The sequence below is a fragment of the Phacochoerus africanus genome, chromosome 15, assembly GCF_016906955.1.
Source record: "Phacochoerus africanus isolate WHEZ1 chromosome 15, ROS_Pafr_v1, whole genome shotgun sequence".
Classification (NCBI taxonomy): domain Eukaryota; kingdom Metazoa; phylum Chordata; class Mammalia; order Artiodactyla; family Suidae; genus Phacochoerus; species Phacochoerus africanus.
The window spans coordinates 58,463,914-58,490,183 of NC_062558.1; the positions used below are offsets into that span (position 1 = coordinate 58,463,914).

The 26,270-nt window shown below is 44.8% G+C and overlaps 1 protein-coding gene across 1 annotated transcript in view; it reads left to right on the top strand.

Annotated features, from left to right (window-relative positions):
• The window catches only part of LOC125116958 (pecanex-like protein 2), a 267,908-nt gene that overhangs the window by 185,262 nt on the left and 56,376 nt on the right, over positions 1 to 26,270 (top strand). Inside the window, exons 23-24 of the mRNA XM_047762658.1 lie at positions 14,904 to 14,962; positions 19,224 to 19,439. Coding sequence (XP_047618614.1) covers positions 14,904 to 14,962; positions 19,224 to 19,439 — 275 coding nt within the window. The remainder of the gene's footprint in view (positions 1 to 14,903; positions 14,963 to 19,223; positions 19,440 to 26,270) is intronic.

Here is a 26,270-nt window from a genome sequence, read left to right on the forward strand (position 1 = left end):
CCAGATCCTTAACCCACTAGGGGAGGCCAGGGATCAAACCTGCATCCTCATGGACACTATGATGGGTTCTTAACCCCCTGAAACATGGCAGGAACTCGTGGCTTACGGCTTAATAGTAAAATGCAGCACTATCATTCACATTTGCAATTATGCTGGAGAGGAATTTACATATTGCAACTTGCAATTAAGCTGCTCTACCATTGACTGGGATGTTTACAAAACACCTGGCTGTCGTCACTACTGAGAGCAAGTCCTGAGCTCTCTTATTAGGTGTCTCGGGGCCATTAGAGCTCTCAGATCCACACCTAGGAGAGTGCTGGGCACTGGCTATATTGCTCTTCACTGTAATAAAGGCCGTAGGACAGAAACAGGAGGGGCCTCGTCTTGTTGTATTTAGCGAACACCTGCTCACCTTCTCAGATGTATTCATCCCTGGGCTCCCACCTACTCTGAAAGTAGAATTTCATTTCTCTCATTTCACAGATCAGAGAAAGGAAACGGGGAATTTAAGTAACTTGCCCAAGGTCACGGAACAAGTCAGTGGCTGAGCCAAGATATCAACCCAAGTCTGGTCTTATTTCTGGTCCTGAAAACTTTCCATTATGTCCCGAGGCCCCTCAAAATGCCTCCCACACCAAACAAAGAGGGAAAGTGACTGCCTGTTAAAGCATTTGCTCTTTCTTTAAAATTAATTTTTAAATCAAAGTATAGTTGATTTACAATGCTGTGCCAATTTCTGCTGTACAGCAAAGTGACACAGTCATACGTATATATACATTCTTTTTTCTCATATTATCTTCTATCATGGTCTATCCCAAGAGATTGGATATAGTTCCCTGTGCTGTATAGCAGGACTTCATTGCTTATCCGTTCTAAATGTAATAGTTTGCATCTGCTAACTCCAAACTCACCTTCCCTCCCACTCCCTCCCCCTCTCCCTTGGCAACCACAAGTCTGTTCTCCATGTCTGTACGTCTGTTTCTGTTTTGTAGGTAGGTTCATTTGTACATTAAATGAAGCTAGGTCAGAAAGAGAAAGACAAATACCATATGATATATGTGGCACCTAAAATATGGCACAAATGGAAAAAGGGGGGGTTTCCTTTGTGTCTTCCCAGTTACAAACCTAACTAGTATCCATGAGGTTGTGGGTTGGATCCCTGGCTTCACTTAGTGGATTAAGGATCCAGCGTTGTTATGAGCTGTAGTGTAGGTCTCAGATGCAGTTCTGATTGGACCCCTACCTTGGAAACTTCCATATGCTGCAGGTACAGCCCTAAAATGTAAAAAAAAAAAAAAAAAAAAGAAATTTGCTCTTGACTAGAAAGGTGACCTCACAGAGGCCAGTCTGGAAGGGAAGATCCCCGAGGGCCTCCCTCCAGGAGGAAGGCCTTCTCTGGCTTCCTAAGGGAGCCGTCTGCAGCCCCTCCTGGCCGGGGATGGTGCTAGGTGCTGCAGAGGTGTCTGTGTTCCCTGCTGCCTCCAGGCAGCTCCTCAGAAGCAGACATTGGTCCCAAACCCCTCCTCTGCCCTTGGGCAGGTTGGAGCTGACCCAGGTCAGAACCAACACAGCCTGCTCACGGCTGCTCACAGCCGATCACGTCACTCATGATTTGACCACAGGGACCTCGAAGCCCCAAGGCTCAGTGAGGGAGCCACCTGGCCAGGTCTGGACAGGCCATCACTGGCGAGTTTGTCTTTCCGATTCCCCGCAGGGACCCAGGGATGCTCCCTGATGGACCCTGAGTCAAGAGACAGAGGAAGTGGGGACCCATTGCGGCCTGCTGCCTCCAGCACAGCCACAGCCAGGACTGGGACCCTCTTCCACAGGGACAGCCAGGACCGCCAATGACTGAGGCTGACTGCATTGGTTCCAGCCCTAGCTAGGTCTGTGTGACATCAGGCAGGGAGGAAGCCTGAGATCCTGCATAAACGCTGAGGCCCAGAGAGGAGTCAAACTAATGAATACAGATGCAATTTTGTTTTTAAATGGGTGATTTGAGAAATTCCTATCTGAGGCTGTCACTTGCCATTAGTTTTCCAGGGTGTTGAGTCACTTCAAGTGTCTATAAAAGGGGTCCTGAAACGCCCTCACTTTTCCTAGGAGCTAATCATAGTTCTTTGAGAATCCTCCCCACCCCCCCCTCAGAAGGGACTCAGAGGCCTTCAGAAGTACAGATGCCTAGATAAATGGGAGAGGGTTTTTTTTTTTAATATTTTAAAAATTGAAATATAGGAGTTCCTGTTGTGGCACAGTGGAAACAAATTGGACTAGGAACCATGAGGTTGTGGGTTTGATCCCTGGCCTTGCTCAGTGGGTTAAGGATCTGGCGTTTCCATGAGCTGTGGCGTAGGTTGCGGATGCGGCTTGGATCCTGCACTGCTGTGGCTGTGGTGTAGGCTGGCAGCTACAGCTCCGATTGTACCCCTAGCCTGGGAACCTCCATATGCCATGGGTGTGGCCCTACAAAGACAAATAAATAAATAATAATAAAATTGAAATAGAGTTAATTTGCAGTGTTGTGTTAATTCTGCTATAAAGCAAAGTGATTCAGTTATACATATATACACATTCTTTTTAAAAATTTTCTTTTCCGTGCTGGTTTATCACAGAGTACTGAATATAGTTTCTGTGCTATATAGCAGGACTGTGTTATTGATCCATTCTGTATGTAATAATTGGCATCTGCTAACCTCAAACTCCCTGTCCATTCCCTCTCCCACCCCTTCTCCCTTGGCAACCACAAATCTGTTCTCTATGTCTGTGAGTCTGTTTCTCTTTCATGAATAAGTTCATTGGTGTCATATTTTAAATTCCACGTATAAATGATATCATATGGTATTTGTTTTTTCTCTGTTGGACTTACTTCATTTAGTATGATAATCTCTAGATCCACCCATGTTGTTGCAAATGGCATTATTTTATTCTTCTTATGGCCAAGGCATATTCCACTGATTATGCATACCCCATCTTCTTTATCCATTCATCTATCGATGGACATTTAGGTTGCTTCCATGTCTTGGCTACCGTGAATGGTGCTGCAGTGAACATGCAGGTGTATGTATCTTTTTGAAACATGCAGGTGTATGTATCTTTTTGAATTATAGTTTTGTCCAGATGTATGCCCAGGAGTGAGATTGCTGAATCATATGGCAACTCTATTTTTCATTTTTTTGAGGAACCTCTGTACAGTTTTCCATAGTAGCTGCACCAATTTATATTAAAAAGGGAGAGTTTTGAGCAATTTAAAAATGCTTGGGAGTCACTTTGAGCTTACCTATGTGTGTCTAGTGTTAAAAGAGGTGTGTTTAGGAATTAACATGGTTTGGGCCATGCCTGGAGAGTCCTGGGACTTACAAGGACAGACAGGGTGGGAAATTGGACCAAGTCTTCAACTTTCCAAAAGTACAGAAGTGCAGATAAGCCAGCAAGAAACATTCTTAGTTCTGTGTCATGAAGTAGAGGTGCCAGGACTAAAGCACCCAAAAGTCCTGCCTCATCTTTCACTCAGTAAAACTGAGCTCTGTGTAAATATTGTCCTAGACTTCAGGCCACAGGTAAGCAGGAAACAGATGAGCAAGAGAGATAGAGGCCGAAAGGGCCTGTGCCATAGAAAGGCCAGGTGTGAAGCCCAGAGGCCTGGAGGTGGATTGTTTCAGCCTGGCCTGAGTGAGCGCTGGGACTTTGGGGTGTGGCAAGCCTGCAGGGGAGGAGAACCTGCTTTCCCACTGGGCTTGGTGGTGTGGGATGCAAGCCTAATGCCGCTGGCAGCCTTCTTGTGCCCACAAGGTACAAACTGTCCTGAGGACGCAGCAAACACAGGAAGGCAGGGCCGAGGGGTGTGGGAAGTGATTCCTGATGACACCACCCACCACCCCAAGTCTAGCTGGGCCCCATCACCCTCTCAGCTGTGCGAGCTAGTGAGTTGAAGATTTTGCTTCATCCATTCCCAGGTGGGTTTCCCATCACGTGAAATTGACACATTCATAATAAAAGTGAGTGATGGGAGTTCCCGTCGTGGCGCAGTGGTTAATGAATCTGACTAGGAACCATGAGGTTGCGGGTTCGATCCCTGGCCTTGCTCAGTGGGTTAACGATCCGGCATTGCCGTGAGCTGTGGTGTAGGTCGCAGATGCAGCTTGGATCCCGCGTTGCTGTGGCTCTGGCATAGGCCGGTGGCTACAGCTCCGATTCAACCCCTAGCCTGGGAACCTCCCATATGCTGCCGGAGCGGCCCAAGAAATGGCAAAAAGACAAAAAAAAAAAAGGGAGTGATGACTTTTATTAAAGGGATCCTTCCCTCATAATTTTACTTGGGGGGACGACAGCACAAAGACAGGTAAGACCTGTAGCGCCATGGTGCTAGGTGTCTAAATAGTCTAGAATTCCAGAGAGGGGTGGAGGGGCAGACCGGAGCCCGAGCATCCCCTGCTCTCTGGCTAACATGCCCCAATCTGTCCTTCCACGTCCCTCCTCTGCTTTGGATTTCCTCAACTGGAACCCCAGGTCTCTGTCTGAATGCTGTTATGTCTGAGACATGAAATAATCGGCTTGGCTTCATCCAGTGTTTTGCTGATGGATGAGAAAGCGCTCGCACACACGTACCCAGAGGGTAAGGTTTGACACTTCAGGTGTGGCCATGAGCAACTATGCAGATGTGTTCCACAAAGATGACGCTTTTGAGGAACTCCGGTGTGTTGAATTTCTCAAGTAGCACTGGTGTATGCTGCGGTGCCTAATGTTACTCAGGGTCCTGTTACCTTCCACGGAGCAGTTACAGAATCTGGAAAGCGCAGGGTCGTGAAGTGGACCAGGCGCCCCTGCCATCTGCTCCCCCTCAGTCTGCTGACTCCCATAAGCGAGGTCGTGTACTGTGTCCAGCTGTTGGAAGGTCGCAGGGAAGGTCAGCCCAGGCCAGGCCAGAGCCTTTCTCAGTTCTGCCAGCCACTGAGGGGACAGGGGCCTCAGCTTTTCCGCTTTTTAGGGAAGTGCTGGAGATGGGATTGATTGATTCTAAACAAAGGCAGGAGTTTGGGGGTGGTAGATGCAAACTAGTACATTTAGAATGGATAAGCAATGAGGTCCTGCTGTGCAGCACAGGGAACTCCTATCCAGTCTCTTGGGAGACCGTGATGGAAGAGAGTATGAGAAAAGGAATGTATGCATAAATGTATGATGGGGTCACTTTGCTGAATAGCAGAAATTGACAGAACATTGTAAATCAACTCTACTTTTAAAAAATAATAAAATGTAATATATTAAAAATAAATAAACAAAGGCCAGCAGAAGCATTTGACATTTATCTTTTTTTTGGGGGGGGGGTGTACCCACGGCACATGGAGGTTCCCAGGCTAGGGGTCGAATAGGAGCTACAGCCACCAGCCTGTACCACAGCCACAGCAATGTAGAATCTGAGCTGCATCTGCAATCTACACCACAGCTCACGGCCACACAGGGTCCTTAACCCACTGAGCGAGGCCAGAGATCGAACCCGCATCCTCATGGATACTAGTCGGGTTCGTTAACTGCTGAGCCGTGACAGGAACTCTGCATTTGGCTTTTAAATCCCTGTTGTCTCAAACCCTTTTGCTGCCGGGCTCAAATATTCCTGGGGGAGGAGATTTTTGGGGCCGATAGTGTTGGGTCACTCCCCAACACCAAGGCCCCTGAGCCCTTTAAAAGGTCTTCTGTGCGGTCAGCCAGTATGCAAAGTGGAAATGACTGGCCATGCTGTCCCCGTTGGGGACAGTCAGCTATGGGGCAGCCACTCTGGGTCCTGGGGGACTTCTGCGTTTGAGGCTGTAGATTAAAACACACTTCTTGGCTTTGCAGTCATGGTGGGGTGGGAGCTCTTTAATCCTGCTACCCTGAGCATATTTCTTGGGAATGTGAAGACCTTACCCAGACTTCACATAGGGTTGCTGTTTCAGGGTTCACAGTATTATGGGCTGATTAAGGTAACTAATGCCTTATGTGGACATGGGAAGCCATGCTCTTTTTTTTTGTCACTTTGAGAATACTCTGCCATCATCAGCACTCCATAGAGTTTAGGACGCTCTGTAGTGTCTGGATTGCTGTGTTTGCCTCTCTCTGTAAACACAATCAAGTAGATTGATGCTCCCCATCAGGCTGTAATGAAAAATGACCAGTAATGGAAAAATAATCACATGCATGAGAATTAGAAGAGAATATATTACCCGATAAGAATAATGACAATATAATGGATTATGTTCCTTCTCCCTTTTGTAATGTCTTACTAAGTTCCATTGAAAAGATTACTGGTTTTGGAGGTTGTGTAGTTGGAGCTTCCTTTCCAGGAGCTGGGGAAGGCTTTGGAGAAGGTATATGATGAGGTTTGAGAGAAAGGAGGGGACGTTCTTAGTGGAGTTTTAAGAAAATTGTGCAGAAAGTGAAATCTTTAAAAAACCCAATTTCAAGAGCAGTTCAGAATGCTAGCTTTCTAAGTAAAGTTTTCCTGGATAAAGGAAAACTTCCCATGAATAAACCTCAGCCTTCTGAAGAGGTTTTCTGGGCAAAAAGCTGGAGTGGGTGAGGACAGTTGGAAGAGATGAATGAACTCATTTTCCGTTGACTGTTGTCCTTGTGCTCCTGGAGCCAAAGATCGACACACTCTATTTTAGCATTTAAAATCAAATTTGAAAAGCATTGTCAGGATAAAAAGTACTCTTCCTTTTTCCCCATTAAAAAAAAAATCTATACCCACAGGTACCAATCCAGTGATTTCAAAACTATTTCCTAGTCCTTAAAATTCCGCTTGTGGCTCAACATGTTAAAGACCTGACATTGTCTCTGTGAAGATGCAGGTTCTATGATCCCCCTCCTTGCTCAGTGGGTTAAGGATCCAGTGTTGGCACAAGCTGGTGGATGTCACAGATGTGGCTAGGATGTTGCCGTGGCTGTGGTATAGGCTGAAGCTGCAGCTTCAGTTCAACCCCTGGCCAGGAAACTTCCATATGCCACAGGTGTGGCCATAAAAAGAAAAAAAAAAAACAAACAATAACCTATTTCCTAGTCCCCTGGGCTTCCCTTGGGTAACTGGCCTATTAAAGGTTAAAGCAGTTCTTTTGGAGGGAGTGGGGTGGGCTCTGCCTGAAGCGTATGGAAGTTCCCCAGCCAGGGTTCAAACCTGAGCCACAGTAATGAAAACTAGGGATCCTTAATTGCCAGGCTGCCAGGGAACTCCTAAAGTAGTTCTTTGTTTAGTTTTGTAATAGGCAGTCATAGACTGGGCTCTGTGTTTTAACTTCCTACCAAAAGTCCTATGCTATGTTTAGTTGCCGTTTTATGCACTCAGAAACCTGGATATCAGAAGGATTAAGTGATTCTCTCCTTTACATCGCTCAAATAATTTAATAAATTATAAACCAAGTTAGAAACAGAAATCAGATTTACCAACTTAGAGTCACAGTCTTATTCTTGGAGTTCCCTTGCCTTATCTTGATGTAATGTTTCCAGGCCAAATTATTTTACATAGAGTACCTCATGCAAACATGAGGAGTTCTCGCTGTTGCACAGCAGGTTAAGGATCTGGCATGGTCTCTGTGGCTGCATGGGTTTGATCCCTGGCCTGGTGCAGTGGGTTAAGAATCTGGCATTGCTGCAGCTGTGGTGTACATCGAAGCTGTGGCTCAGATTCAATCCCTGGCCCAGGAACCTCCATGGGCCACGAGTGCAGCCAAAAAGAAAAAGAAAAGAAAATTGCAAACATGGGAGGTCAAACCTGCCTATAACATCGTGATTCATAATTTTAGTCAGTATAACTCATTTGACAAGGTGCCTCGTGATGATCGTGGAATTTGGAGCATCGTTTTAGTTGGACTTGATTTTGTAACAGATTTGAGGATTGAATGCGCTGAGGTACAGCGTTACATTAGGAGTGAATAAAACAGCAAAGGAAAAGTGAAGTCCATGTCGGCAGGGAAATGGTGCTGGTGTGAGTTTATTAAGTGCCACATCCCTTGAGGATGAAACAGCACCATGTCTAAATGGGCTTTATGTTTGGAGAACGTGTCTTCTCTTCTTGAGTTGCTGTCTCTCTTGAGACAAGTGCCGGTGAAAACGGAAGGATTGGAGTAATGCCTCAGGCTGTGCATGTCACTGCCAAATCCTGCAGCCCCATTGCCAAGGGTTGATGTTACTTTTCCCCAAGTTTGGGGCTTGTCTTGATCCAAGGTCTATGCTTACCATGGGTAACTAATGAAAAAATAAACGGATCTGTAGCCCCAGGAGAAATATCACCTGCGACTCTAAATGAAACACGGTCAAACAAATGACATTGGGCCTCCTTTTACCAGGAGGATCTAGCACCCAGAAGTCAAAACCCTAAATCAGCCATGTGAGTCTTGCAGAAAATCCAGTGGCCCCCTGATCCTTTAATCCTGATGAATCAGTTGTAATCCTCTGCATCACCATCTATTCACTTCCTCATTTGGCTGACTCTTGGCCCAACCACATGCAACTTGAATTTTTTACAAACTATTTTGATTAGTTGCATTTGCAGAAAGAAAAAAAAAGTAACACTTTTCACCCCCTAAATATTTATGACTTTCCAGTGAATGAATGGTTGGACCTTGTATCATGTATTTGAAATGTTGGCTCATCTTGGAATTTTCTGACCGAAATGGAAGCAGCAATCCTAATTTGAGATGCAAGCAAGTTAGGGACAAAGATGAGAATCACACATGAATTATAGGATTGGAGTCACTAAATTCTGGCCTGCTATTAGCTATGGAGATTTTTGTAATTAGACTTTTTGTTAGTTTAGTGTAGATTCACATGGAGTTGAAAGAAATAATAAAAAGAGATGTCCCCATATACTCTTTATCCAATTTAAATGTCTTAACATCTTACAAAACTATCACTGTCAGGATATCGATGTTGGTACAGCCAAGATACAGAACGTCTCCAATCCCACAGAGATCTCTCCTGCTGCTCTTTTAATAATCACACCCTCTTTCTTTCTGCCCCACCCCCCACTAAGCTGTTCTCCAACTCTGTGATTTTGTCATTTCAAGAATTTTATATAAATGGAATCATACAGCATTAAACCTTATGGGAATGGCTCTTTTCACTCACCGTATTCGTTGAAGATTCCTCCAGATCAGTGAATATGTCAATAGTTTGCTCCTTTGAATTGCAATGGAGCAGAATTCCATAGTGTGGAAACCACAGAGTCTGGTTCCCAATTCACTTGTTAAGAGACGGTTCTGGGTCGTTTCCAGTTTTTGGCTTTTATGAATAAAGCTGCTAGGGACATTCATCTACCAGTTTTTGTGTGAACCTAAGTCTTCACTTCTCAGGCAAAATATAATTACTGGGTCATATGGTAGTTTTTTAAAGAAACTGCCAAACTCCTTTTCAGAGAAGTGATACCATCTTATATCTCCACCAGCAATGTATGAGAAATCCAGGTTCTCTATATCCTTGGCAGTATATTGATGTTTTTACCATTTTTTATTTTAGCCATTGTGATAGGTATAGAGTGATATCTCATCATGATTAATCTACATTTCCCTAAAGATTTATGGTATTAACATATTTTTCTGAGCTCATTTGCCATCAGCATGTCCTCTTCAGGGAAATGTTTGTTCATATCTTTGCTCATTTCCTAATTGGATTCTTTGGGGGGTTTTTGGTTGGTTGGTTTTGTTGTTTTACTGTTGAATTTTGAGTGTTCTTTATATATTCTAGATACTAGTACTTTGTGAATATGAGGTTTGCAAATATTTTCTCTCAGTCTGTAGCTAGTCTTTTATTTCTCTTAACAGGGTATTTTTTAATTTTCTTTTTCGGCCACCCCATGGCATATGGAATTCCCAGGCCAGGGATCAGATCTGAGCCACAGTTGCTACCAATGCCACAGCTGTGGCAATGTTGGATCCTTAACCTACTGTGGCGGGGTGGGAATCCAACCTGCATCACAGTGCTCCAGAGACACTACCAATCCCACTGCACCATAGCAGGAACTTAGCAGGGTATTTTTGAAAAGCAAAGTTTTAAAAAGACATTCTTATCAAAGGTACATGGACTTTTCTCCAGGGTAGACTATATATTAGGCCATAAAACAAGCCTCGATAAATTTAAAAATATTGAAATCATACAACATATGATCTCCAGCCGCAATGGATTGAAACTAGAAATCAACAGCAAGAGGAAATCTGGAAAATTCCTAATGATATGGCAAATAAAGCATACTTAAACAACCAATGAAAAGGAATAAATCACAAGAGACAATAAAAAATATTTGGGGATTAATAAAAATGAAAAAAAAAACCTATGATATATAGCAAAAGCAGTGCTCGGAGGGAAATTCATAGCTGTAAATGCCTAAATTAAAAAATAAGAGGAGTTCCCGTTGTGGTGCAGTAGAAACAAATCTGACTAGGAACCACGAGGTTTCAGGTTCAATCCCTGGCCTGTTCAGTGGGTTAAGGATCCCGTGTTGCCGTGAGCTGTGGCGTAGGCCAGCAACTACAGCTCCTATTAGACCCCTAGCCCGAGAAGCTTCATGTGCCGTGGGTGCAGCCCTAAAAGGACAAAAGACAAAAATAAAAATAAAAATAAGAAAACAAATCAATAAGCTAGTATTCTCTGTTAAGGAACTAGAAAAAGAAAAGCAAAGTAAACCAAAGCAGACAAGAGGAAATAATAAAGATTAGAATGTAGAGAAATGAGAATACAAAACAATAGAAAGAACAAATTACACCAAAAATTAATTCTTTGAAAAGATCAAAAAAATTGACCAACCTTTCCCAAGAATGACCAAGAAAAAAATGAAAGAAAACTCACATTACTAAAATCACAAAAGTGAGAACATTACTATCAACTTTACATAAATGAAAGAGAATTATATAAACTATTGTGTACCAGCAAATTAGATAATCTAGCTGAAATGGAGGAATTCACAGGCACTACCAAACTGACACACACACACACACACACACACACACACTACCAAAACTGACTGAAAAAGAAATAGAAAACCCGAAGATACTTATAACAAGTAAAGCAAATTAGTTGGTAATCAGAAAACTCCTAGCAAAGAAAAGCCCAGCATCAGCTGGCTTCACTGTCAAATTCTGTAAATTGTTTAAAGAAGAATTAATATCAGTTCTTCTCAAATCTCCCAAAAAAAGGTCAAGGAAGGAGCAATTCCTAAATCATTCTTTGGATCCAGTATTACTCTGCCATCAAAGCCAGACAAAGTCATTCCAAGAAAAAAAAAAACAGGCCAATATTCCTTACAAATATAGATGCAAAAATCATCAGAATATACTAACTCAGATGAAATGTGTGCATATATTCAACTTAAAAGGTGACAGTGTCCTTCTTTTAGAGTCTGGCTGCCTTCTCATTGTCTAGATTTCTCTAAGCTGTTCTTCCCCATGGTTACAACTACAGTCTGTCCACCTCAGGTTTGCCATATGAACAAACACCTATAAAACATCTCAATCTAGCCAGACACACTTCTCCACCAAAAATGTAAGTCATGTGTGCTGACATAGGGGAACTTGAGGCAGTATAATTAAGTAAATTACTGTCAACTTATTTCACTTCCTTGGATGGAGTCATGTAAGAGAGAAGGGGCTTAGCAGGACCGATGAGGAGGTGGGAAGGCAAAGCTTGAAGGGAGGAGCCCAGCTTTATTCTCTGCATCCCATAGTCACGTAAAGGAAGGATGCATGGGAGTAAGTCAGCTTCTCTGGGGAGACCTATCACTAGACTTGGCCTGTGGTCCCCAGACCTCATTGCCTAGCAGCGAGCAGTGGTTTTGACAGGCAGGGGCAGAGAGTATTCTGGAGGAGCACACCTAACTACAGCAGCATTTTGATCTCACCCTGAAATTGGAGGTGAGTTGGAAGCCCCCATTTTCTCTTTGAGCCACAGAACTGATGTTCATGCAATAGGACAGTTAAGGCAGAAATCCAATTACTGAACTAATTAGCACCTTTGAGTGGTAAGCATTACCCAGTATAGCTGGCACTTCCCTTCTTCTTCTTTTTTTTTTTTTTTAATGCATTACTCTAATTCTTTTTTTTTTTACTTATTTTTATTTTTTAATACTTATTTCCCCAAAACAGTTTTGTTTTCTACTGAACAGCATGGAGACCCAGTTACACATACATGTACACATCCTATTTTCTCACATTATCATGCTCCATCATGAGCGACTAGACACTTCCCCTTCTTGGAGAGATGGTGGAGAGCCAGCGGCCCTGGGGCCCACAAGCAGCTGAGCTTAGTTACTGCTTATCAGAATTTAGCACTCTGCGTCTAAGGCCTTTTGCAAAGCTAGCTTTCCAGTTAACATAGTTTCAGAAGGTGTTTTAATTCTCAAAGGAATTCGGTTAAATGACTTTCTTTTGGCTCAATCCCACTTTAAAAATTGTTTATTCTGCTACTGAAAATTCCATTTGTCCTAGGTCTTAAGGTGAAATTAAAATTCCATTTAGGGACTAACCATGCCAACATGGGATTTTGGCCTTCATTAGAAAGAATTTTGTTGTTTGCTTGATTTTCTGCCACACTGGGCTCTTTTATTTTCAAAGCTGATCTGAGGGTATTTGGAAGGAAACTGAAGCAGCAAGAGAGCAGCATGCTGGGCTTAATGGCCTTTTTTGAGCTGTAACAGAATATTCTTTCTGTCTAACCCATCTGTAGAGGCTATTCCACAAAACTTAAACCTAGATGGTTCTCTGATACCTGAGACAGATGAGGAAACAAGAAAGCTTTTTTTTTTTTTTCTTCTGAAGACAACCTTTTATTTATTTAAATTACAGTCGCATCAAAGCATCTTTTAATCTCCTCTGATTCCCAAGAGACAAGTTCACAGAAGAAGACCACATTCTGAGGTTTCTTTGTAAGCACCTTTACCAAGAAGGGCTTGTCATTTAGTAAATCACAGTCAATATGTCAACAATCACACTGAAGTGTTATCTAGAAGCACCCCTGCCTTCTTAGCAGGTGTCGTGAAGGAAAAACCCTTCAAAAGCAGTATTATCTTTTTTTTTTTTTGTCTTTTTAGGGCTCACCTGCGGCATATGGAGGTTCCCAGGCTAGGGGTCTAATCAGAGCTGTAGCCACTGGCCTACGCCAGAGCCACAGCTGCTCGGGATCTGAGCTGTGTCTGCCACCTACGCCACAGCTCATAGCAATGCCAGGTCCTTAACCCACTGAGCGAGGCCAGGGATTGAACCCGCAACCTCATGGTTCCTAGTCGGATTCATTAACCACTGAGCCACAACGGGAAATCCTATCACAGGGTATTGAATACAGTTCCCCTTTGCTCGACAGTAGGACCTTGTTGTTTATCGTTTTATAGATCATAGTTTGCACCTGCTCATCCTGAACTCCCAACCCCTCCCTCCCACCCTTTGACAACCACCAGCCTGTTCTCTGGGTCTGTGGGTCTGTTTGTTTTGAAAGTCCTTTCTTAATGGCTTAGGTTTAACCGTATGATATTGCCATTTCTGTAGGCAACATAAACAGCTGAATATCATCAATTTCTTGGGGTTGAAGTCAGTTTCATATTTCATCCTTCAGAGGATGATGAGGCCACCATTCAAAAATATGAAATCGTAATGGAGTTTCCGTTATGGTGCAGTGGTTATTGAATCCGACTAGGAACCACGAGGTTTCTGGTTCAATCCTTGGCCTCCATAAGTGAGTTAAGGATCCGGCATTGCCGTGGGCTGTGGTGTATGTTGCAGACTCGGCTCAGATCCCACATTGCCGTGGCTCTGGCATAGGCTGGTGGCTACAGCTCTGATTAGACCCCTAGCCTGGGAACCTCCATATGCCGCAGGAAGCAGCCCTAGAAAAAGCAAAAAGACAAAAAAAAAATCTGAAATTTGAGAAAAGGCTGGTCAGGCACAGTCCCTCAGAGCAGAGCAGACTGTTGCCCTTATAAAAGGTTTTTGGGGCATCTGAAGTTCAAGGACCAGAGAGATTAGAGACTTATGTGGGCTGATGCCATCTGCACAGGTAGTCACCTGGGGAGACTGCTGGTGACTGGTTGCCCTGAGGGCTCTGGAGTGAGCCCCTCCCTCACCTCCTGACTGGGAAGCCAGTGGGTCAGCTGGCTTCCCAAAGCTGAGTCAAGATGAGTTGTCATAACTGGAAAAGTTTAAAATTGGTTCTGGGGACCACTTGTTACCATGGCTAAAGACAGTGCACCTTCTCCTAAGCTTGTCAGAGTTGTTTGTATTCTTTTCTTCTTCTTCTTCTTTTTTTTTTTTTTTTGGTCACCCTGAGGCATATGGAGTTCTGGGGTCAAGGATCAGATCCAAGCTGTAGTTGTGACTTACGAGGAAGCTGTGGCAACGCCAGATTCTTTCACCCACCGTTCAGGAAGGGGGATCGAACCTGGGTCCAAGCAGTGTAGAGATGCCACTGATCCTATTGCACCACAGTGGGAACTCCATGTTTTTGTTCTTGTGGTTCAACTTAAAGAAGATCTGTAAGCAAGGGCTCAAATATTGAAAGCAAGTGGTGGAGCCATGGTCTACTTACTACAATTTTCTGGAATCAGTTGGAAAAGAGAGACAGCTATGTGCACACTGCCTTCATGTTCTGAAAAGGAGTGACCTTAATTCAAATGCTTGTTTTTATCTTGTGGACTGGTGCTCATAATTGACAAGGACGAAGGCCATTCTCCCATATCCTAAGCCCCAATCATGTCTTCCTGCGTCTTCTCCACTTTTCCCTCTCTTCCTTACAGTGAGACCCCTCCCTTTCCTGGCAGCTTTGTCAAAGTGCCATATTCACCCTAATACGTAAGCCCCACCACCCTGCATTTCCCACTCACACAGCCGACTCTTGTAGCCAGCTTTCCTTTTCAGGGTTCTAACTATGACCTCTTCCCCTTTTGTGGCCCCTTCTAGTACAAGGCGTGTGGATAATTCCAACACGAGGCTGGTGGTCCAGATTGAAAAGGATCCAGGTAAGAGGATACCTTCTTTCTCTCTTTGTAAGCTATTTGTTTTGTTGTGTAGATGGATTCTTTCAATCCTAAAAGGGAGATTAAGTACCTACTTTTGTTAGCCATGGAGACAGTGCACATCTTGGTAAATAAGCTGATGGTAAAAATGAAACTGTGCATATAGAACTGATCATGTCTCCTGATTTGGTTTGGAAATACATTCCTTCATTATTTAGAATTGATTAGATGTCTCTTCAGTAGTGAATGTCTCTGTTAATTATGACATTTCATGTTGTGTATGATAAACATTAAATACAGACTAAAAACCTTGGTACTGGTCTTCTGGCAAAATATTTTCGGAAAAAAACATCAGTGTTATGATGTTTTAAAGGCAAACCATTTCAGATTCCAGGATCCAGAAGTCTTCAAAAACTTTATTCAATAGTAAGCTGTGTGGAGTTCCCATCGTGGCACAGTGGTTGACGAACCCGACTAATATCCATGAGGACGCAGATTCGATCCCTGGCCTTGCTAAGCGAGTTGAGGATCCAGTGTTACCATGAGCTGTGGTGTAGGTTGCAGATGCAGCTCGGATCCCATGTTGCTGTGGCTGTGGTGTAGGCTGGCATCTACAGCTCCTATTTGACCCCTAGCCTGGGAACCTCCAAATGCCACGGGTACAGCCCTAAAAGGACAAAAATAAAATAACCTGTGGAAGGATTTATTTACCTTCCAGAAAATCACTTTACTTTTTTCTTCCCATAATCCATCTCATTTTTAACTGTTCAGCCTCTTTTTTTTGCTCATATCAGAATATATATTTCAACTATTCTCTATTTTTATCCACCTCATTCTCTCCCCTGGGCCAGAAATTGTCTAGCAAGAACTGTAGCATGTTCATTAGCTATGTACGTATTGCATATACATTGTTAATTTGAAAGCCTAATTTGAAATTTGAAAATACTTGGCTTATTTTTTTGTTGTCATTTAACTTCATGTCAGTCCGACTTGGGGAGCGAGCGTGGGCTGGGGTATAAATAACTCTAGTACGGAGCCATGGGACTCTGTGTCTTTGCAGGACCATTGGTATTAGCATATGGATAGTTGCATAAGTGCATTGTCTTTAGATGTTCCTCATTTTGTCTCATTGTACTCTAATTGTGCAGATATGAGGTCAATGTGTTCTATGATCTCCACTTTTAGTGGTTTAAATTGTTTTGTTTTATTTGAACATTTAAGCAAAAGTTAATTCTCTCAATCAGACTTTTCCTTTAAAAGTGCCAGACACTCAAACTAATCTCTAATTAGTGTCTCAGGACATGAGCTGATTCATCATAGAAAATGAATATCATGGCAGGTCAGGCAGGCTTCATTGGCAGAGAAAATTAAGCTTACTGATACTTTATTAGGCTACATGACATGACTCAGCCCATGGAACTGTTCATTTCTTTCCATTAATCATAATTAGGTTGTCAATGCACTCATTTCAATTCAGCTTTTAACTGTCATGAATGCCTGGCAATGATCTTCATAGTTTGATAGTGTTGTCTTGTAGACGGCTTAGTGGTGGATTAATGCTCTTCCTTATGCAGGTGCACTTGGGGCTAGTCTGTACCTTCCTACACCCCCAATCGTGCTGTTTCTGGAGGGTACAGAGCAGAGAAGCTGCATTCAGATCTCCAGTCTTTATCTCAGACCTCCCTGAAGCTCAGTCTCCAATGCCAGTGCACAGTCTAGAGGGGATCCTGGAGCTTTGCTTTAGGCATTTTCTCTTTGAGGCAACCCTATGCTTCTATGCTTCTCTGACTTTCCAGAGCCAGGATTTACTTCCCAAAGAAGAGATACCCCTAAAATAAAAGCACGGAGGGCATGCTTTTCTCCTGGTCCCTCCCAGCACTCCTTCCACCCCTAGGACCACAGACCAGGAGGACTTCCCAGGTACCTAGTCTTCCCTAAAAGTCCATCCTTCATCTTGAGAGATCTGACAGAGGGAGTAGAAGTCTATGCCCAGCAGGGACGTGAAAGGAAGTGCACCACGAGCCCCCCTTTCATGCCCCTTTCCATTGGAAAGATGGGTATTATTCCTCCACTCCATCTCCTTGCTCTGTCCTTCCCCCTCTCTGCCCTGGTGTTCTCCTCCCTCCCAATTAGAATAGTTAAGATTAAACAAACCAAAAACAGTTGACAATACAAGTCTTGGCAAGGATGCAGAACCACCAGAACTCTCCACCCTGGGAGAAGGATGCAAAATGGTGCAGTTGCTTTGGACAACAGTGGTGCCACTCCTAGGGGTGACTCAAGGTTTTTCACATCAACTTCGGCTCATGAATATCATGAGCAGATCTACTTATAGTCGCCAAACCTAGAAACAACCCAAATGTCCTTCAGCTTTTGAATAGATAAGCAAACTGTAGTACCTGCATCCAAAAGAAACAGAATGAACTATTGCTCTGTACCACAGTATGGATGCAACACAAAAGCATCATTCTGAGTAGTGCCTACGTGACTGTAGGCATTGTTTAAGGCACATAGAACTGTACAATAAAAAGAGCGACATTTTATTCTATATAAATTATTCCCCAACCAATATATATATACACATGTATAATTTAAAAACAGTAAATATCTCTATATAATAATTTATATCGATGTATATAATATATAAAGTATATTTGTATATAACTTGATGTTAGCAATAATTATTTATATTGAAGCATATATCTATGTATATATGTTATATACACACACATACATATATGTATATAAACATATATATATGCACACCGTTCATTGTATTTGTATGTAATATATATTAGAAATAATTATTTATATTGAAGCATATGTGTGTATGTGTATATATAATATGTATGTTTATGTGTGTATATAAATAATATATTTATGTTTATGTGCATATATAAATACACACACACACACACACACACACTGTTCATTGACTGTAAATTATATATCGGTGACTTTGATTACCCAAAAAAACACTAGAGTTACTTGATGGATATGTTCTCAAAAACCAAGTTTCTCTTAAAGAAGCTGTATCAGCTATGGTGTTATCTATTATTCAATAGCTATTTAGTTAGTCCCTATAACATGTAGGAATTCTGCCAGGACTGTGATACAAAAATAAGCAAATTCAGTCTTCCTTCACTGTATGGTGCCTTGGGGAAAGCAGATGTTAATCCAATGACAATACACACATGTGCACAAAAGTCGAATTCCACCTGCAACAAGTGCTTCAAAGCAGAGGGTCACAGAGCCGACGGCCTGTAACAAGGGACTCGGACTGGCACAGTGGTTGGTGAAGGCCTCCTGGAAAGGGCAGTTGAGTGAAGGTCTAGAGAACCGTAGGGGGAACACGCCAGGGAGGATGGAGGAGAAACCCAGGCCGAAATGCCGGTCTCTACAAAGCCCAGGGTGGAAAGGGGCATGCGAGTCACTCAATGGAGAGAAGTCCCGCGTGGCGAGCGGGAAGGATGAGGGAGGGGTTAGTGCAGGACAGAGGTAGAGAGCAGACCACAGCGCCCCTGGGGTGACCATCCGCCCTGAGCTTGATCAGGGCCATCCCAGCTTATTCCTATCAAGGATAACTTACGAGACCCTGTTACAGGGGATATGATGAAGTCATGTCTCTATCTTAAGAACCCTGAGAAATCGCTTTAAATAATAGGCTGGTGGAGTCCTGGGGAACATGGTCCCCTTTTCAGTGTGAAAAGCTCCTTCCAGCTGTGGATAGAGACTAGGTTAGCTAGAAGGTGTCCCAGCGAAGGTATCTAGAAAGTCCCATGATCAGTGCAGCTTGGAATGGACACAGGAATGGGGGAAAAGTAGGAAGATGCAAAGAATACTTGAGGAAAGTAAAATTGGGAGGCTTGGGTGTGAAGGAGTGGGGATCCCTAGCTTGTGGCCGACTGGATGGTGGTGCTGCCCTCTGAGAACAGAAGGGGGCCTGAGTTGGCACATGGGCGGGGCGCGGGGGATGGAGCATCTGAAATATACAAGAGGGGTAGACAGGGAAGTTACAGGTGTTGAGCTGCAGCAAGAGATCTCACCTGGACTTCGTAAGTTGTCTGCATCTAGGCAGGAACCCAGTCCATTTGTGTAGATGACATTGACCTGGAAGAGATCTCGAGAGAAGGAGTAGGAGGCTCTCACAAAATGCACTCTGATGAGAGAGGTGTCTGATTCACTTCAAATGACAGCCTGCTGTCCCCCACATCCGGCACACCAGAGTAGGACTCACCGGGGCTATTTCTCATCCTGTCCTCAGGGAACAATGACAACAACCTCAATTCCATTTTTTACGAACACCTGACAAGGGCCCTGCAGGAGTCCCTCTGTGGAGACCTGGTCCTTGGGCGATGGGGTAACTACAATTCCGGCGATTGCTTTATTTTGGCTTCAGATTATCTCAATGCTTTCGTGCACCTGATTGAAATCGGCAATGGTCTTGTCACCTTTCAGCTTCGAGGACTGGAATTCCGAGGTAAGTGATGCTTTACCGTGGACATTGTTGAAAGTCGGTCATTTGGGTTTATCAGGCAAACCTTTCATAAGAAGTCACCCTTAAAAAAGGACACATGGCATGCCTGTCCTATAGGATAGAACAAAGGAGCTTGTGCAACCACTTTCCTCAGTGCATTTGGATAGAACTAAACCCCAGTCACCTGAGAATATAATCAAGTGAAACCTACAGTCTGGTGTAAACCTTCGAGTAGTAGCGAGTCAGGACTTTGGTTTCCTTCCTTCTGGGAAAAACTCAGAAGAAGCAGCAGGTCTGGAGCACGGATTGTCCCTGCGTAGAGCGGCCAGACTGGAAACAGGACCTCGGTCTGTGTTGCAAGTGCCATGGTCTGTGGTGGGCAAGTGTCTCTGAGATTTTTTAAATCACCTGTGACATGATAAGAAGAGGGTTGCCTCATAGAGTCATCCTTTGATTTAAATGAAGTCATGTATGTGCAGGTGCTTCGGGAACGCATGCTGCTCTGTCACTGGGTCGGCTCAAATCTTGAAAGGTGACTCCAGGTCTCCCATTGATCAGACGCTGGAGCTGTGTGTTGGGTCCTGTGGGTGTCAGCATATTGGCTGTGCTCCTGTGCCCGTCTCCTGGGTTCTTTGGTCCCTCATTCATTGGTACTGCCTTTCTCCACTGCAACACCTCTTTGGTGTCAGGCAGTGTTCTCTTTTCTTTCTTTCTTTCTTTCTTTCTTTCTTTCTTTCTTTCTTTCTTTCTTTCTTTCTTTCTTTCTTTCTTTCTTTCCTTCCTTCCTTCCTTCCTTCCTTCCTTCCTTCCTTCCTTCCTTCCTTCCTTCCTTCCTTCCTTCTTCTTTCTTTCTTTCTGCCACAGGTGTAGTATATGGAAGTTCCCAGGCTAGGGGTCTAATTGGAGCTGCACCTGCCCGCCTACACCCCAGCCACAGCAACAACCCACTGAGCGAGGCCAGGGATCAAACCCATATCCTCATGGACACTATGTTGTGTTCTTAACCTGCGGAGCCACAATGGGAACTCTAGGCAATGTTCTGACACTGGAGATGCTGTGAGAGTTTTACCCTCGAGACGTGGAAAATAAACACGTAAACAAATGAGCAAACCAGTAACAGGTCAGGGGAAGGCTGTAGAAGAGGGTAACGAAGTTCTGTGACTGAAATTACGTCGGAGGGTGAGCGGGAGGGGTTACGTTAGATGGATGGTCAGGGAAGGCCCTCGGGGAGGATGGGGAGAAGAATGTTCCAAGAGCTGAATGTACGAGTCAGAGGCCACCCTGGTGGAAGGATGTGACCAGAAAGTCGGGAGGGAGTCCCTGTCATGGCTCAGAGGTAAAGAACCCGACTAATAACTGTGAGGACATGGGTTCAGTCCCTGGCCTCACTCAGTGGGCTAAGGATCTGGCATTGCCATGAGCTGTGGTATAGATCACAGATGTGGCTTGTTTCTGGCGTTGCTGTGCCTATGGTGTAGGCGGGTGGGTGCAGCTCTGATTGGACCCCTAGGCTGGGAACCTCCATATGCAGCAGGTGCGGCCCTAAAACGACAAAAAAAAAAAAGAAGAAGAAAAGAAAGGCAGGGGGCAGGGTCATATTCCATGCATAGTGGGGAGCCATGGAGGATTCTGGAAAGGGGGATGCCTAACCTTGTCTGCACTTGAAGGGCTTGTTCTGGTAACTGTGTGGAGAGTGTACTGGAGGGGGGGAAGGGGGGTGAAAGCAGAAAAAAAGGGGGAATACTTAGGAATGTCTGTGTGGTCACCTGAGAGAAGATGGTGGGGGCGGGTGGTTCTGGGGACACAGAGGTGGACGGGCAGGACTGTGTGTTTCAAGAGGGGGGTGCTCAGCACCCTCCCCACTTTCTAGGTTGAGTGCCTAGTGGACGGAGGTGCATTTAATGAAATTGGGAAGCCTAGGGGAAGAGCAGCACTTTGGGGTTTGGGGAATGTATTCAAGAGCCCCATTTTGGATATTTCCACTTTCAAATGCCCTTGACACATGCGAGTGAATCTCTCACTAGCGAGTCTGACACGTGAGTGTTATTTTTTGGGGAGACATTCATTCAGCACTGATTGTATGTCAAGCACTGGGTTAGGTGCTGTGAGTACAGATGTGAAGGTGCGGCCTTATGGAGCTTGGAGCCTTCTAGAAGACAGATGTGCAGTGAGTAGTTACTGCCCAGCGAGATGTGTTATGGCAGCACCATGCACGGGCACCTGGTGACCAGAGAAGGGGCACTGGAATCCAACTGGGGTCTGGTCAGCTTGACAGAGGAGGGGCTGCAGTTGGAATGGAGAGAAGGGAACAGGTATTGTGATGACAGAGAGGCACTAAGTAGCCAGATGTGTTTTCCAGGCTGTTTGGGAGGGAGGGGTCACAGACAAAGCTAGAAAGGTAAATAGAAGGGGGTCATGGCCAACCAGTACCTCACAGTGAGTGACAAAAGGACACCTTTCAGCCAAGAACAAATGGCCAACATTTCCCATTTTTAAAACCCTACAGAGGATGCTGGCACATCCTTACACATTCTAGGAAGCTAATTTAGGGACCCTATTTTGGAAAAGGTTACTGGGCCGAAAGAGTAGTGAGCAGATTCTACGGAACAGAGAATCAATGTTTCCCTGATATTTCTCACAAATGTCAGAAAATGCCACAGAATGTGGCTGAAATTAAGGGTCTCTGGCGCGATAATGCAGTAGAAGTGTCTACTTGGAGAGCTTTCCATTTTTCCTGGAATTCAAAGGAAGAATTTTTAAGGTTAGCCAAGTTGAATCTGAGGTAGGGTTATATCACAAGTTCTATGTGGCTTTACAGCATCTTCGGCAAACTTAACCCACCTTTGCAATGAAGGGGTTCAGAGTTAATTAGATCTTAGAAATTCACTGCACTTTGTCTGCCAGATCCTCATCACAACAGAAGATCTTTTCCTACCACAATGAATGTTTTGGTCTTACCTCCTATCAATTTTTTTTGGGGGGGGGTTCACCAGCCATGTCGGGGGCTGGCTACCAGCCCTGGCCTCTTGGCTCTCCCCCAGGTACAGCTCAGCTTCCAGTGGGCTGGACAAGGCATCTTCACAGCTGGGTGGTCTCTGGGCTCTGAAAGGGCGAGCACGGACACTGCAATAAGCCCCTTATGGCCCAGCCTCCAGGACAGGCACCAGGTCATTCCTGCCGTCTTTCATTGGCCATTCTCAAATGCAGCTCAGATTCAGGTGCCCTGTCACACTGAAGGATCCACTGGATTCCAGACGCTAGAAATGTCATCAGGTGAAATACGGAAGGAAGCTGAGGACCAACACGGATGTGTTGGGCACAAGACAAAGGCGGAGGTCATGTAAGGTGACTAGTTGCCCAGCCATGATGCCAGGAGGGAAAAAAGCCAGCTAACCTGCTCTAATACCCCTCACTCTTGAACAACCTTTTTTCCTTAACCTAGTTCTGGTTCCACTGGACTTTGAACAGAGGGCTATTGAGGCAGCAGAGAGCGTGACAAACTCTAAATTATGCTTTTGTTGCAGGAAGAAGCCAGTTGACCTAAAAGAGCTATTTTGATTTCTATCGCTTTGCCACATCTAGACCAGTCTTTCCAGGGAAGATCTTGTTTACTTTCCCCTCTTTGGAGATTTTTCTAAGATCTCTCTTCAGGATTTCACTTTTCTTCCCATTTTTCCCATTTTCCCAAATAGCAGGCTTCATTTTGGTCAAATTTTAGCCTCCTTTGGCACCACCAGGGGCAGTCAAAATCCAGATGTGTTGAGTTTCCCTGGCAAAGCTTAGTGCAGCCACCAGTGGACACATGAGCCGCTCACAGCACAGGCTGACTCTGACTCAGGAAATGAGCAGTACGCCCTGGAGGAAGGCAGCCTCCCCAGGGCCAGGGAGCAAGAAGGTCCATCTTTCTCTCACTGAAACAGGTGCACTTGTATTCATAGGAATTTTTTAGTTGCAAACATCTGGCTAACTTAAGCGGGGGAAGGGCTTATTGGAAGATGGTCCACAGGGCACAGACTTTCTGAGATGGCTGGAGAAGCTGGCTCGGTGGCTGTCACATAAGAGCCATCTCTAAAATCACGCAACGGTGCTGATCCCCTAATCAGGTGGCATCTCAGCTGGTGGCCCCAGCACTGTCCTCACGTCCTTGACATCATGACCCTGGATAGTGGATGCTGCTCCTGTCACTTCCAACCCCAGAAACAGAATGAATGGCCCCTGCTGCCTGCCACCTCCCTTCCAGCAATGCTGCAATCCAGCCCTGCTTCTCCGTGTCACTGTCACTAGCTCATTAGTCAACATCTGGTGTGTGTGTGTCAGGGGGATAAAGCTGAGGCCACATGCATGTGCTCCTAGTGCACAGCCGAGTAGTTAAAAGAGTGTCTGACTTTGCGATCCTGTGGTGGGAGTGATTACCCCCCTCGCTGAGACCCATATCATGGGTACGGTGGCTGAAGTCAGGGTAGTTGCTATAATAGCTAAGCCTGCTCCAGGGGGACACAATAGATGTTTGCATTCACATAGAGTTCAAACCAGTGAGGGGAAGTGGTGGAGGTCAGGGAAGATTCCATTCCACGTGCCAGGGATCGTGGCAAATAGAAGCTCTGTCTATTCTCTAGAACATCGCTTTCAAGGTCATCCTGGGCTTCAGTATTAAGCTGGCAGAGATCAGAAGAGTGCGTGGAAAATTGTCATGGGCCAGTTCTGAACCTGGGGTACCTCATTTGCTCTTAAATTCTATTGTCCAGGATTGAACAGAACAATAAGAGAAATGCTGTCTAGCTGAGTACCCGGAAGGAAAAGTAAAAAGGTTTGGTGAACAGCTGGTGTGTCTCTGGCACAGTGGGTAGTTTCCCAAACATAGAATATGGGTTTAGATCCTTGGTGGCCCAAAGGGTTGATCAACGTCCATGGCACATCTTATTTCCATTGGGTGGTACTATCAGGAACGCCTGATACAAATTCAGACCAAGAATACAAATAAAGGGAGTTCCTGTTGTGGCTCAGTGGGTTAAGAACCCAACACGGTGTCTGTGAGGATTCAGGTTCAATCCCTGGCCTCGCTCAGTGGGTGAAGGATCTGGCATTGCCGCAAGCCGTGGTGTAAGTCACAGATGTGGCTCGCATCTGGTGTTGCCCTAGCTGTGGCTGTGGCATAAGCCTACACCTGGAGCCCCCATTCAACCCCTATCCCAGAAACTTCCATATGCTTCAGGTGCCAACATAAAAACCAAACTAAGAAGGTACATTTTTTTATTCTGCTCCTTTTGGCCCATGCATCCCAGAATAGAAATTTAAAAATACATATATTTGTTGTTATTTTTTGTAAGGGAACAGGATTACAGCACCCTGGCTGCTCTTGGGTTTATGAGTATTCCTTGCATCTACTCAACCAGGAAGGCGTTAAGGAAATCATTCAAGAGTTGGCAGATTAATCCTCAGCTTTCAAGCTAAGTCAAGGACACAGATAATGCCCTTGAGAAGACCCACAGTGTGAGGGGCACCAAGTTCAAGGCTTTTCAAAAGAAATGGAATCTGTTGGATTTTAAGACCCATTTAACCATCATCCAAGTAAGTGGACACGGATAAATGGGAAAGTGAGAGTTGATTATCTAGTCAATCCATTTCTGTTCTCCCGTGGTCATCCAGGTGACCTCAGTCGATGGGTTGGCTTATTCCTCTAAGAAGAGGAGAGAAATGAATGAAGAGGAGAGGGCTTCCAACAGGAGCAGCCAGGCAGTGTGAAAATGCTGTCTTTATAAATGAAATCGAGAAGAACCAGGAATAGGAGCAGGAAAAAAAAAAAAAAAGGCGCAGGAGGGAGTCTTTTATGAGACACAAAGCCTATGAAGGTGACATTTCCCACCTGGGAAAGTGACATCCACCCTCAGAATGGCCACAGTCCCACCAATTCCTTCCATTTAACTTATGGGGACATCCAGGCCCCAGCAGGTGAATTCTTTCTCCAGGCTCACAGCTACTCAGTGATAGAGCCAAGCGAACCCACACATCTCTTAGGCAGCACTTCTTTTTCTATCTGACCATTTGCTCTTCTTTCATTCCTCCTTTCAGGTTTTTGACGTGGGTACCACAGTGTTTGGTTTATCAAACACTAAGTAACTGGAGTATGTTGACATCAATCAGTTGCATGGCCTTTCAGAAGTTCCATATCATTTTCTCAGTTGCAAAGAACACTCCACTTGAGGTCAGGATATTCAACCAAGCACACACACACACACATCACTTGGCCTCTCAGAACCTTGATTTCTTTTCATCAAAGCCTTGGAGTGGAGCGATTATACATTCTTTCCAGCTCTGATGTCCCGTTAGTCCAGGTGATATAAAATGCTTCCACTGTAGGATGCCCTCAGGGGAAAGTTGAACTTTTCCTCTCTGCTGGGGTTTAATATAATTTCCTCCCGGGGAGTAGGTGCAGTGGGTGAATATCCCAGAGCTTGGGACCATGGCTGGTGTCAAGGGGGAGGGCGAGAAGCTGCTGGCTTCCTGCTGATACAGGGTCACATCAGCAAGGTCCACATGCCTGAGCATCTGTCCGCCGGCTGGGGATAGGATTGGACATCAGAAACATTAATGCAATGATGAAGCAGAGTGGAGGAATTTCAGGCGAAGGGAAGAGGAGGACTGGCTGGGATGGGAAGTGACGTGACGGGATCTGCAGGGCTGGGAGGATGGGATCCAGGGTGGCTCCTGTGAGAGCAGAGGCAGGCAGGAGGTGATAGAATACAGAAATACGCCATCAGCAGCAGGAAGAGCTCACTTGAGATCAGCAGCCATGACTCTAAAGGAAGACCTGGGACAGTTGCTCATTTTTTTCCC